This window comes from Lepidochelys kempii, chromosome 14 (genome assembly GCF_965140265.1).
Source record: "Lepidochelys kempii isolate rLepKem1 chromosome 14, rLepKem1.hap2, whole genome shotgun sequence".
Taxonomy (NCBI): Eukaryota; Metazoa; Chordata; order Testudines; family Cheloniidae; genus Lepidochelys; species Lepidochelys kempii.
The window spans coordinates 34,294,518-34,307,514 of NC_133269.1; the positions used below are offsets into that span (position 1 = coordinate 34,294,518).

The 12,997-nt window shown below is 45.4% G+C and overlaps 1 protein-coding gene across 1 annotated transcript; it reads left to right on the forward strand.

The window, feature by feature from the left end:
- The first annotated feature begins 1,806 nt into the window (after positions 1–1,806).
- LOC140898288 (L-amino-acid oxidase-like) lies at positions 1,807–12,756 on the forward strand. The gene is made up of 7 exons (XM_073311925.1): positions 1,807–1,819; positions 2,890–3,113; positions 4,741–4,853; positions 6,101–6,302; positions 9,950–10,003; positions 11,157–11,287; positions 11,973–12,756. The coding sequence occupies exons 1-7, from the start codon at positions 1,807–1,809 to the stop codon at positions 12,754–12,756; spliced, it is 1,521 nt and encodes a 506-aa protein (XP_073168026.1).
- The last annotated feature ends 241 nt before the right edge of the window (positions 12,757–12,997 follow it).

The window sequence follows — 12,997 nt, forward strand, 5'->3', positions numbered from 1 at the left end:
CCAGAACAATCAGGAACTTTCTGGAGCCAATTAAGGAAGGAAGCTAATTAGGACACCTGAGCCAATTAAGAAGCTGCTAGAATCAATTAAGACAGATAGGCTAATCAGGACACCTGGTTTAAAAAGGACCTCACTTCAGTCAGTGAGGGATGTGCAAGGACCTGAGAGTGAGAGGGCATGCTGCTGGAGGTCTGAAGAGTACAAATGCTCTCTGGCATCAGTAGGAAGGTCCTGTGGTGAGGATAAAGAAGGTGTTGGGAGGAGGCCATGGGGAAGTAGCCCAAAGAGTTGTAGCTGTCACACAGCTGTTACAAGAAACACAGTAGACAGCGGTAATCCACAGGGCCCTGGGCTGGAACCTGGAGTAGAGCGTGGGCCCGGGTTCCCCCCTTCTCCCTCCCCCCATTGGATATAAAAGGAGTTGGTCTGGACTGTAGGTCCCACCAGAGGGGAAGGTCCCTGGCCTGTCCCCCGACCCACTAGGTGCATCAGCAGAGACTGCGGGGATTGTTCTCCTTCCTTTTTCCCATGCTGGCCAGTGACGAGATTAGCTTAGTGAGTGGCAGGTTTGAGCCACTAGCAAAAGTGGCCAAACTGAGGGCTGCCATGAACCTCTGAGGTGAGCAAATCTGCCAATAAGTGCAGGACCCACCAAGGCAGAGGAGGAACTTTGTCACACTATATAGACCTGGGAGTAAGTCTCTGATCCTCTGGAATTGGTAGAACCTCAGATATGGTGAAATGGGTTTTCAGGAACCTCTGTCCGTATTAGACCAATTTGTCTGGATGGGAACCAAAGGCTGGAATGCTTAAAGGGGACTGTGTTTTGCTTCTTGTTAACCAGTGTGGTGTTACAGGAGAACTTTTGGTTTGGTAAATCTAACTATAGCATAAAGCACCAGTTTTGGGAGGTTGTCTTCCTTGTTTCTTCCAGTCTGCCCTGAGTGAGGCATTTTCAGTGTGGTCCATCCAGGCACCCGATCACACCAGTCATAGGGCTAAACACCTAGCTCTATCTCTCTATCTGCTGTTGTATTTCAGTATTTGTGGAATTATCTGTGTAGTGGTTTTGTTAATAAAGAGACTTGTGATAAATTGCAATTGTTTCTCATGTGCTCCTTGAATGTCTCATTCTGATTATGCCGGTAATAATTTGCATGATGCTGTAGATGCTCAGTAGTCCTAACCCTTATTGACCACTGTGGTCCAAGAAATTAATCAATACAGCAATCCATCAAGACGATGAATCTACAGGGCATATTTTGAGTTCTGCAGTGAAACTAAACTAGTGGCCAACAACTCCTACCTACATCCCACCCATCCCTGTGCCAGTCTTGGCATATCACATGCAAAAATATGTAAGAAAATATAGACAATTGCAGAGTATTAAGAATGTACTAATTTGTCAGGAGAACCAATGCCTTTCAGGCCCCTTCCCTAACTGTTGCACTCAGTATATTTAACAAATACAATTTTTGAACAATCTTTAACTTTCATAGCCTTCCCCAGCTCGATTTGAGTTCTAAGCATGCCTGGCATAAGATTGAAAGGGCAGAGCCTCCCGTCACCCACCCCTTCTTTGTTTCTGAGTCCCACATGCCTGGAAAACACTGACTTACCCAGAGTAAGCCAGAGGCAGTGCTGATCAGCTCCTAGGATGTGGTCCTGTGATTCCTTGTGACAGCCAGTTCTCCCAGTTTCACTTGACACAGAGCTAGCCGGTTGCCCTAGGATATTTATCAACCAGCCTAGTTTGGTGTACAAAAGGACATGGCTGACTTGATGACTTGAGCTGCCAGTTGGAACATGGACAGGTTCTGTGAGTGAAATTTCTTCTTTTGAAACTTTTGTGGAGGAATGGGGTATTTTGCCTTTTTGGGCACATCTTACTTTGCAATTGCTTAATATTTAACTAGTTTCTTATTTCATAACTTTTTCCTCTCTCTTTCTCACTATTGTATTTCTGTTTTTTTTCTCTCTCTCTCTGTCTCTTTCCGTTGATTTTCTCCCAGAAACCTTTACTACTTGTTAAGTGTTGCAATGTACAGTTGGGGAAAACAGCACCAATGGTGTATTTTTGGTTGCACTGTGCTTCAAAGTTACACAGAAAGACCAATTTTATCATGGGTATAATAGTCCTCCTCTGACCAAGGCTTGAACATGGTTCTTGGACTCAGTTGAAATGTATTTTCAACATATCAACGGACAACAATGTTGTAAATCAGTCCTATAATAAGGAATAGGAAAGCCCTGTAGGTTTTAAATACCAAAACCAAGGTCCTGATCCTGCAAAGCTCTTGCTAAGTGTTCTTAATAAGAGCTCCTTTGAGTCACCATTGAGGGGTGCATTTCTGGAAAGCTAAGTTAATGTTAAAGCTGTTCAAAATGTACAGTTTGAAAAAAATGGGCACAAAATTGAATTGATTATTAACAAAAATGTATATTGAACAAATCATTCGTAAGGAAAAATTCAATATTGTTGATTGGTTTTTCCTTCAGAAACTGAAACACTTTGGAAACAGCTTGAAAAAAATTTTTTGTCAAAAAAAACAAAACAAAACAAAAACCCACAACATTTCCATGAGACTTTAAAAGAAAATTGTATACTTCTTTTGAAATATTTTCAAGGAACATATCGCTTGTTTAGTTCTGGCTCATTTTATTTCTGGATTGGGGAAAAATATTGTAAAAAGATAGATAATGTTATCACACAACTGACTTCTTCTGTAGTAGTACATTCCCTCTCTGCTAATATAGCTAAACTCCAGAATCTGAGGTTATTAACCTCTTCCTGGACCTGGGGTATCACATCAGTGACGTTACTGAGCTCCGTGAATGAGTTTCCTTCTTCATTTGCGTCATCTGTTTTCTTTGTATATCTGTCTCTAGTACTTCTTCAGTTCTTACTCCTTGTGGTAGCACCAAGCTTGGAGAGTATCTCTAGAAAACTGAAGGAGTGGGAAAAATGCTTTACTGACCCCGACTATGAAGAACTGGTGGATATTGCCAAAAGTGGCTTGGAAAAAGGGTGTCATTCAAAGAAGGTGGTGATCGTAGGGGCAGGAATAAGTGGACTCACTGCTGCCAAACTGCTGCAAGATGCTGGTTGCAAGGTAATTATAATGACTGAGAGGAGCCAGATACAGGCCAGGCAATCAGTGCTTCTCTGAAATGGTCTGATTGTTTTGATAGAGTAAACAATGTTGAAGAACAGAACAAGGTGAATTTCATTGAGTTGGGTGCTCTGTGCACGCAAGCAGTATATTACTCTCTTTTCCAGACTCAAAGTTCATTGAAAAAAGAAAAGGAGTACTTGTGGCACCTTAGAGACTAACCAATTTATTTGAGCGTAAGCTTTCGTGAGCTACAGCTCACTGAATGCATCCGATGAAGTGAGCTGTAGCTCACGAAAGCTCATGCTCAAATAAATTGGTTAGTCTCTGAGGTGCCACAAGTCCTCCTTTTCTTTTTACGAATACAGACTAACACGGCTGCTACTCTCAAAAAAGTTCATTGAGTTAAAGTTAAGGGGCTGGATTCACAAAAGGATTTGGGAGCCTAACTTCAACTTTAGGTGCCTAAATCCCAGAATCAGGCCCCAGTGAGATTCGCAAAACTCCTGCTCAGTTGTCCCTGAATCTTCTAGATGCCTAAACTCACTTAATGCCTAAGTTTTGGGGCTCCTATGTTTTTGTCTATGAGCATGCACACTGCAGCTACCTCTAGGCACCTGGCCCCCTTGTCCCAGTGGGATACATGAACTGGGGGAAGGTCACCATTCCTCCCCCAGGGATCCGATCCGGTAAGCATGCTCAGAGCTCAGGCTCCACAGATGAGTTCACACAAAAGAGCCAGAGATGGGAGGAAGAGGAAGACTTCCCTCATCACTTCCAGCCCAGTGATTAGGATACTCATCTGGGAGGTGGGAAACTCTGATTCAATTCTTCCCTGTGCCTGGTTGGGAGAGGAGATTTGAACAGGGATCTGCCACACAGGGTTGGCTTTCGGGAAAAGGGCAACCTGGGCTAACCTGTATTTTGGTACCCATGGCTTCAGCTGCCTCCCTGGGCTCCCCATTCATTGCCCCTGGCTCCTGCTGCCTCCCCATCCCCCTCTATTGCCCCCAGGTCCTGCTGCCTCCTGCTGCATTGCCCCAAGCTCCTTTCTGTGGCTTCATAACCCAGGGCCACCTCTTGACCATGGTGCCCCCCCGACCACGGCACCCTGAGAGGTAGGCTGCATCACCGATCTGTAACGCCGGCCTTGCTGCCACCTCTCAGAAGCATGCCCTGACTCCTGGGCAATGGGACAGTCTGATGTTGGTGTCCCTCTCTCTGAGCTCGGTGATTGGGTTGGGCCCTGCTGATGAGCTGTGTAGAAGTACACCTATCTTCCCTCAGTTCACAGATGGCTCTGTGGCACAGGTGTTCAGACACCTAGAGGGAGGCAGCATTCCATCACATCTCCCCCTTTAAGTTTTGCATTCCTACTCATCCCCAGAGTAGAATCTTAGGTTCTTAGGGAACTTTTACAGTGAAAATGTAGGCACTGAGTGAGTTTAGATGCTTGCAAGATTCCGTGGCAGATGAGCCGGGAAGGGGGAGGTGGGGGGGAGGGTTGTGAATGCCAGTGGCATCTACATTTGGGATTTATGCACCTAAGTCCCTTTGTGAATCTAGCCATTAGAAACCAGCAAGTGATAGAAGTGATAGAAAACCATGGCCTGTGTTTTGTTTTTAGGTTCTGATTCTGGAAGCCAGTGATCGTGTGGGAGGACGCATCATGACCTATCATGATAAGGACAAAGGCTGGTATGTGGACCTCGGACCCATGCGTTTGCCCATACACCACAGGTAATACATTTACCCCTTCTCAGCCACCGATACTGTTCATAAAAGGAAAAGCCTCAGTTTTAAGATTTTTATGATAATTCCTAGAAAAAAATAATGAAGGGCTTGTATCTGATGAGCTTAAGGTGCCCTCTTTCTGCCTTGTGTGGACCACCTGCATTGCTTTACATTGTCAGTTTGTGTGCAGGGGAGAGAGACATCTTTGAGCGCTGTTACTCTTCCAGAACAGGTGGGCTGCAAATGGGTGGGGAGAAGCAGGGAGCGGATTGGAGCTATGGCTCTCTATTATGCCAGCCAGTGCAACCAAACCAGCCTCGTGGGGCAGTGCCTAGGATTGGCCCAGATAAATTCCCTCTGAAGCAAAGGGTAAACCAGAGATTAATTCCCCCTTAGGCAAAGGGGTAACCAGAAATTAGAGTCACAATTTGCTTCCTGGTGTGCTCTTGGAGTACACAGCTGTCAGATACCGCTTATGGACTGGTTACAGAGGTCCCACCCCAGAGAGATCCAAGAGATGTGGACCCTTTATGACAGTGATACTCAAATGTCAGTGGTTCAGAAGCCAAACTAGCGTTCAACATTACCCAAAAGAGCCACAATAGTGTGATTTCATTGTTTCATTTACTATAGTACTAGTCATATTTAAACAATATGATGGGAAATATTTAGTATATTTATATAAATTTTCTGTGAGAATTATATATATAATCTTAATTGTTATCAACTTGCATTAAATTATTAACTTATTTTCGGAGAGTATTTTATATATATAGATATATAGATATATACACTTAATTCATGGAAAATACAGTAGGACGATTTTATATACACAGAGAACATGAAACAATGGGTGTTACCATATACACTGTAACGAGAGTGATCAGTTAAGGTGAGCTATTACCACCTTAACTGATCACTCTCGTTATAGTATGTATGGTAACACCCATTGTTTCATGATCTCTGTATATATAAAATCATCCTACTGTATTTCCCACTGCATGCATCCAATGAAGTGGGCTGCAGCCCACGAAAGCTTATGCTCAAATAAATTTATTAGTCTCTAAGGTGCCACAAGTACTCCTTTTCTTTTTGTGGATACAGACTAACACGGCTGCCACTCTGAAACTTTCTCAGGCAAACAGTTTTGGGTTTTTTGCCTTTTTTCCAAAAGTGAATTGTTTTGTGAATTTAATTTTTTTCAGTTTTGACATTTTTCTCTGTTTCCCCCCACCCCTTTCCTTTCTCTTTAGGATTGTGCGTGAATTTGTTACCAAATTTAAACTTAAACTGAACCCATTCTATAATACTGATGACAACGCTTGGTATTTAGTTAACAACATTAGGGCAAGAGCTGGAGAGGTAGAAAGAAACCCTGATATCTTGCAATACCCCTTGCACCCTACAGAGAGAGGAAAATCAGCTAGTGAGCTTTATCGTCAGACACTGGATAAGGTATGTGTGTTGTGGAAAGGACTCATGCACCGTGGGTTTCTCTTCATTAAAGAGTTAGCCTGGACTTTTACTTGTTGGTCCTAAGCTCCCTTCATATCCACACCCACACAGCTTTCTCATTCAAGTTTAGTGGTCCTTTCAACCCAGGTTAGCTGGCATGACTGGTAGTATGTGTTATAGCCTGGGCTCTGCTTTCACTTGAGCTATTATCCTGCCCACTTGGCAGTGAAAATACAAGCTAAAAACCACTCAAGTGATGATATTCCTCCAGTGCCATCCCACAATCCCCTCTGCCCCCCCCCCATGTGCCAAGAAGGACAAACAAGGGAAAATCTCATAAAGCAGCTCAGTTTACTGCATCACACAGAACCATGGAACCCGGCTCCAGAAGTCCTAGAGAAATCCGTGGGAGCATGCAATACCATTAAGGACACAGTACTTTGGGTTTGGCTTTGCAGTGTGGCTGCTCACACCCATGGTAGGCTAACCCAGAGACTGGTCAACTGAGTTAGCTCTCCAGTGAGGACATATCCTGGGAAGCTGATTCTGCAAGGTGCTGAGCACATCTGGGAGGTGCTGAGCACCCTCAAGTTCCACTGGTTTCAAAGGGTGCTCGGTATGTATCCTTAGTAAATGTTTAGGAAAGCAAACCTCAGAGCGACATGATTCTCCGACACATATTAGCTAGGATAGTAAATCTATATTAACTTGGTATGTATATTTCCAAATTAAGCCCAAATTTACTCCCATATAGAGCTGGCCCCTAGGAGACATTTGTTGTTGTTGAAAACTTGAGGTTAAGCAGTGTTCAAGATATAGTAATTTGAATAAGCCGTAGCTTCTCACTTTGGAGTTTTGCTAGACTTTTTTGTCTATTACACACACACACACACACAAGTGCAGTGTTACAGCTGAACTCATGAGATTTAGGCTCTTAAAGGCCAGATTTTCAAAGGTGTTTCGGTGCTCACAGACATAGGCACTGACTCGGGGGTGCTCAGGGGCTCAAGCACCCACAGAAAAAAAAATAGTGGGTGCTCAGCACCCATGTGGGGGGGGGATAGCTCAGTGGTTTGAGCATTGGCCTGCTAAACTCAGGGTTGTGAGTTCAATCTTTGAGAGGGCCTTGTAGGGATACTGGGCAAAAATTGGGGATGGGTCCTGCTTTGAGCAGGACTAGATGACCTCCTGAGGTCCCTTCCAACCCTGAGATTCTATGATTCTATGATCAGCCACAGCTCTTTGTGGGTGCCACCCATCAGCTGTTTGGTGCTGGCAGAGGCACTTCGGGGAGGGCAGAGTGCAGCAAGCAGCGGGTGGGTGGAAGTCTCAGGGTTGGAGTCGGAGTGGAGACAGGAGGAGGTGGGGTGGAGCAAAGGCAGGGCCTTGGGGGAGGGGGCGGAGTGGGGAAGGGACCTCAGGACAGAGCCAGGGTTGAGCATCCCTGGAGAAAAATAAAACTCAGCACCTATGCTCATGGATGCAGAGGCATCTGGGGCTGGATTTTTTTAAAAAAGAGACAAAGTAGGGAGCAAGTGAGCATGACTGTGTAATCCAGTGGTTAAAACACTCACCTGGGACACCCTGGATCCAGTTCCTCTGCTCCAATGACTATTTGTTCATCCAAAATGGAACAGCTTCAGCAAGAGAGATTGGGACTAGCCCAGCAGTTAGGGCATTTATGGAAGAGGTGGGGAGACTCCTGTTCAAATCCCTCCCCCTCAGCAGGTAGAGAGGGGACTTGAACTGGTGGTCTCTCACATTAGCGTACTCATACCAGCAGTGGTGGAGCCTTCCCAAAAATGGGGGGCCAAGGGCCCTGCCCCCTCTGTGGCCCCGCCGTGCCCTGCTCCTTCTGCTCAAGGCCCCGCCCCTGGCCGAAGGATGGGGCCTTGAAGCCTCAGCCTGTCCATGGTAAGAGCTGAGTGGCTGGGCAGCTGTGGGGAGCCGTGGCATGGACCCTCCACCTGCACTGGGCAGGGGGCCCCAGGGGAAGGGACATGGGCGGGGGGCAGCTCTCGCCCACCCCCCCCCCCCCGACTCACTCTAATTACTGCCACCAAAAGCTAGAAAGCGGCTGCTGCTGCTACTGCTTGCAACAGACACCTGAGGTGACCGATTCCAGGAGAAGGCTCGCAGCTGAGAATCCCAAGCAGATGCAGGTGCCGAACTTCCTGAGAGGGATGGGATTTAGGATTGTGGTGGAAAATTAACCACGGGTTGTGTTTGGATCAGAACAAGCCTGAGGCTCCTTTATTGATTACAAGCGCAGGGGGTAACAGCTCTAAGTAGCTGTTCCTGTCGTATACAGAAAATACAGGAGCTTATATAGCTGAAAACCACAATTTGTTAAGCAAATTTCCTTTAACGGCATTTTCCCATATTTGGCATATAGTGCAAGTTTTATCTGCAGCTTTCCTTATTTGGAATATAGCAAAACAAGCTTTTCCTGTTATTGACAAATCTGTTCTTTTGCGGTTAACGGTCTTTCCTAATTTCTAGCTGTTATGGTTACATTTCTTAAGATGTGCTGTTGTAATTGCCCCACAATGGAATTTTCCTCATCCTCTTCTTATGCTCTATATACACAGTTAGCTTGACCAAAGTTTTAGGCCTATAAGTTTAGGCCTACTAGATTTTTTCCTCCACAGTATACACCCCTCTCCTTGGCATCTCCCATTGACTAATTTAGTCTGTGTGCTGGCTTTTGTGGATCTAATTCTTAAAGGCCTGTCTACCTCCACTCACTGTGCAGGGAGCCTGAGGGTAAGTCTGCACTGCAAAGAAAAACCCATGGTGCCAAGTGTCAAAGCCCAGGAGCAGGGGCCTTGGGCTGCAAGCCTAATAATATTGGTGTACACATTCTTGCTTGGGCTGGAGCACATGCTCCAAAACTCTCTCCCCTCACTGGGTTTCAGAGCCAGGACTCCAGAGGGAACATCTACACTGCTATTTTTATCCCTGCGGCCTCAGCCGTGCATTCCCAAGTCATGACTGGGCTCTGAGACTTGGAGGTGTGGGTTTTGGGGTTGTTGTTTTTTTTCCGGTATAGACATAACCCTGAATGCCAAATTCAACCTTTGTGAATCCCACTGATTTTCTAGGCATCTAGAAGTTAGGCATTGCGTTGCTGAGCATAAGTTCTTTTGTGAATCTAGCCGCTAGTGGTATTTCCAAAGACTTAGGTGCCATACTCCCATGGATTTCAATGGGATTTAGGCACTTCGGTGCTTTTGAAAATCCCAGTGCTATCTGCATGTTTAGATGCCTAAATACCTTTGAAAATGCGCCCCCTAAAGTACCTAAGTCACTTCTAAGGTGGGAGCTAGATCCCAGATTCACTTTGCCACATTTAAACATTTTACCTTTAGTCTATTTGTTTGTATTGTTTAGAAAGCTTGAGTGAAAGCAGTTCAGTCATTTGGAGAACTGCAGGAGTGGAAAACAAAAGCTGTCCCTTGTATCTCCATTTAAAAGATATTCTTAACAGCTTTTTCACCTGAGCAGTCATTTCATGTCCTGCCCCCTTGTGCATATGTAATAGGATACCATATATAAGTACATGATCACAAACAGGGAAAATAACACCCTTTAAAGGTGGAACTGTGATCATGAAACAAACAACTGTTTTCTTCGTTGCTACCCAGGTGACCACAGACTGCAGTGTTCTGAAAGAGAAATATGACTCCTTTTCCACCAAGGTAATTGAAGTTAGCATTCCAGTATCTTTAAATCTAAAGGTGCCTGATTTTCTAAGCCCTGGTCTACAGTGGGGGTTGGGGGAGGGAGAGGGATCGAACTAAGATATGCAACTTCAGCTACGAGAATAGCCTAGCTGAAGTCGACGTATCTTAGATCGACTCACCTCACGTCCTCATGGTGCGGGGTTGACTGCCGCCACTCCCCCATCAACTCTGCTTCCGCCTCTCGCAGTACCAGAGTCGACGGCAGAGCGATCGGGGATCGACTTTGTCGCATCTATAATAGATGCGATAAATTGACCGCCGATAGATGGATCACTACTCACCGATCCAGCGGGTAGTGTAGACATACTTTCCTCACTTTGCCAATGTAACTCCTTGTGGGATAGTTCTTGCCATGTGCACAAAGTCCTTGGTAGGAGACAATGCATCCGAATCCTCTGAAAGCTACTGGTTGGGTGGAGGCAACACATTTGCCTCATGAGTCTTCACGGAGCACAGCCTTCTTCCCTCGGTGGTCCTCTGGATTCCCCTTAGTGGCAGGGGGAGGGCAAGGCCATGGATCTTCTCTGTCTCTCCCTATCCAAAACACCAGTCTCTGTGCTCCCACCTGCCTAGTGTTTGTGTAGCGCCCTCCTCCACTCTGGTGTGACTGATTTGACATCTCTTCTTCCCACCCCAGCACTTTATGTGACATCCACCTATGTATCCCCATCCAAAATTATTTCAGTGAGAGAACCTGTCTCCGTATACCCACCCACAATTACTTTTTACCCCGCAGGAGGTGTGGACTGGATCATGAATCTTTAGTCAAAGACAGTGAAATCTTGGTATGGACACTAGGAATAAAATCCTGGCCCCATTGAAATCAATGGCAAAGCTCCCATTGACTTTATTGGGGGGGGTCAGGACTGCACCACGTGCATCAAAACTGGGTGAGGGATTGTGTCTTGAAAGTGAGCATCAGCCTTACTTCAGTGATTGTTTATGAGGAAGCAGACAAATCATCGAGTAGGATAGTGGATGGGTTTGACTTCTGCCCATCCCTTATGGATATTGAAAAATTCCTATGTTCAACTGAAAAGAAATATCTCTTCTCTATGGGGATATAATATGCATGCACCTTCCACCCTCTCCACTCTTCCCCACCCAGGAGTTTTTGATTAAAGAAGGAAATTTAAGTAGAGGAGCCATCAACATGATCGGTGATTTGCTGAATGAAGATAGTGAATTCCAGGTGTCATTTCTTCACTCTTTCATGGACCATATTATATTCTCTGAGAAGCGGTAAGGAAAAAGGAATCTTTATTCAGTTGCTTTGTATGTGGAAGGGACATGTAGCTCTGGTAGGATCTGTCTGGCAATCCATCCATCTTTCAATACATTTAACTGTCCATCAACCTCATCTTATCAATGCAGCCGGTTGCCTTCTTTGAAGTAGGCACTGGTGGTCTGACTTGTTATAAAGGATAAGTGTTCATTACTATAGTTCACTAGCCATTAAAAACCAGGGTCACTTTCACAGTGTCCATAGCTTCTAACTGGGTCAGATCCTATGGAATTCAGTAATTAAGTCCAGAGTGTATGTGTTATGGGCATACTGGGGCATCACTCTGCTGTATCTCAGAACCTCCTAGGTCAAATGACGCTAAAGTAGTATCATTAATGCTCCCCAGCGCTCCCATGAGGCAGAACTAATTCCAAGGGAATCTGAGTAATCACGCAGATTTTAGAGCATTTAGCAGAGTCAAGCTTTAAACAGATAGTTGATCTTAACCTTAACAGCAGCAGGCCTGCCACTCTACTATAATAAAAGAAGTTGGAGTTGGCACTCAGTGGGGGCTAGGTTCTATCTTCAACTATGCAGCTCCTTACAGCTCTCCTTGTCGTTCTTGTGAAATTCTCTCAGATAACTGTTGTCCAATGATGTTGTTGCCTTACCATCCTCTTTTCTCCCCCTTTCTTTCAGTTATGATGAGATCACTGGGGGATTTGATCAGCTTCCTGATACTTTCTACCAGTATATTCACAGGGGTGTTCTATTTCACTCCACAGTAGTGAAGATACTAAACGAGGATGACCAAGTGAGAGTGTTTTACCAGGGGCCAGATGCATTGGTCCCCTTGGCTGTGACATCCGACTATGTTCTTGTCACTGCCACGGCAAAAGCCACACGGCTTATTAAATTTTCACCACCTCTTTCGACTAACAAGGCCCATGCCCTGCGCTCCATTCACTATTCAGAAGCCACTAAGATTGTTTTGGTCTGTACTGAAAGGTTTTGGGAGAAGGAGGGAATCCAGGGTGGGAGGTCAGTCACGGATCGCCCCTCCAGATTCGTCTACTACCCCAGCCACAATTTCCCCAGTGGCCTGGGCGTGATCCTGGCTTCCTACACCTGGGGCGATGATGCTGAATTCTTCAGTCCCCTCAGTGATGAAAAGTGTGTTGATGTGGTTCTGGGGGACCTGGCAGAAATCCACCAAGTGCCCAAGAATTATATCCAGAGTGTCTGCGATAAGCACATGATCAAGAAATGGGGCCTGGACAGATATTCCATGGGATCCTTTGTTTCATTCACTCCGTACCAGTTTGTTGACTACTCCAAGGCTCTGTTTCAGAATGAAGGGAGGGTCCATTTTGCAGGAGAACTCACAGCCCAGCCTCACGGCTGGATCGAAACCGCTATGAAATCTGCAGTGAGAGCGGCCAGGAACATCCATGGCGCTATCAATGCATCACCCAGGCAGTAGCAGCAAGAGCTGAAGAAAAATAAAACATAATTGATGATATTATAATAATAAAAATAAGGGTGCTTGGGGAAGGTACAAATGCATCAGCTACTGACTGGGGAATTTAGAAATTGCACCGCTTATCAGCGGGCATTACAAGATTGTTACTTTAGGTTTAGCCCTGATGGGGGGGATGCATAAACTGTATGCATTGGCATTAGACTGTTACCCTTACACTCAGAGAGAGAAGGGGGTGAGGTAA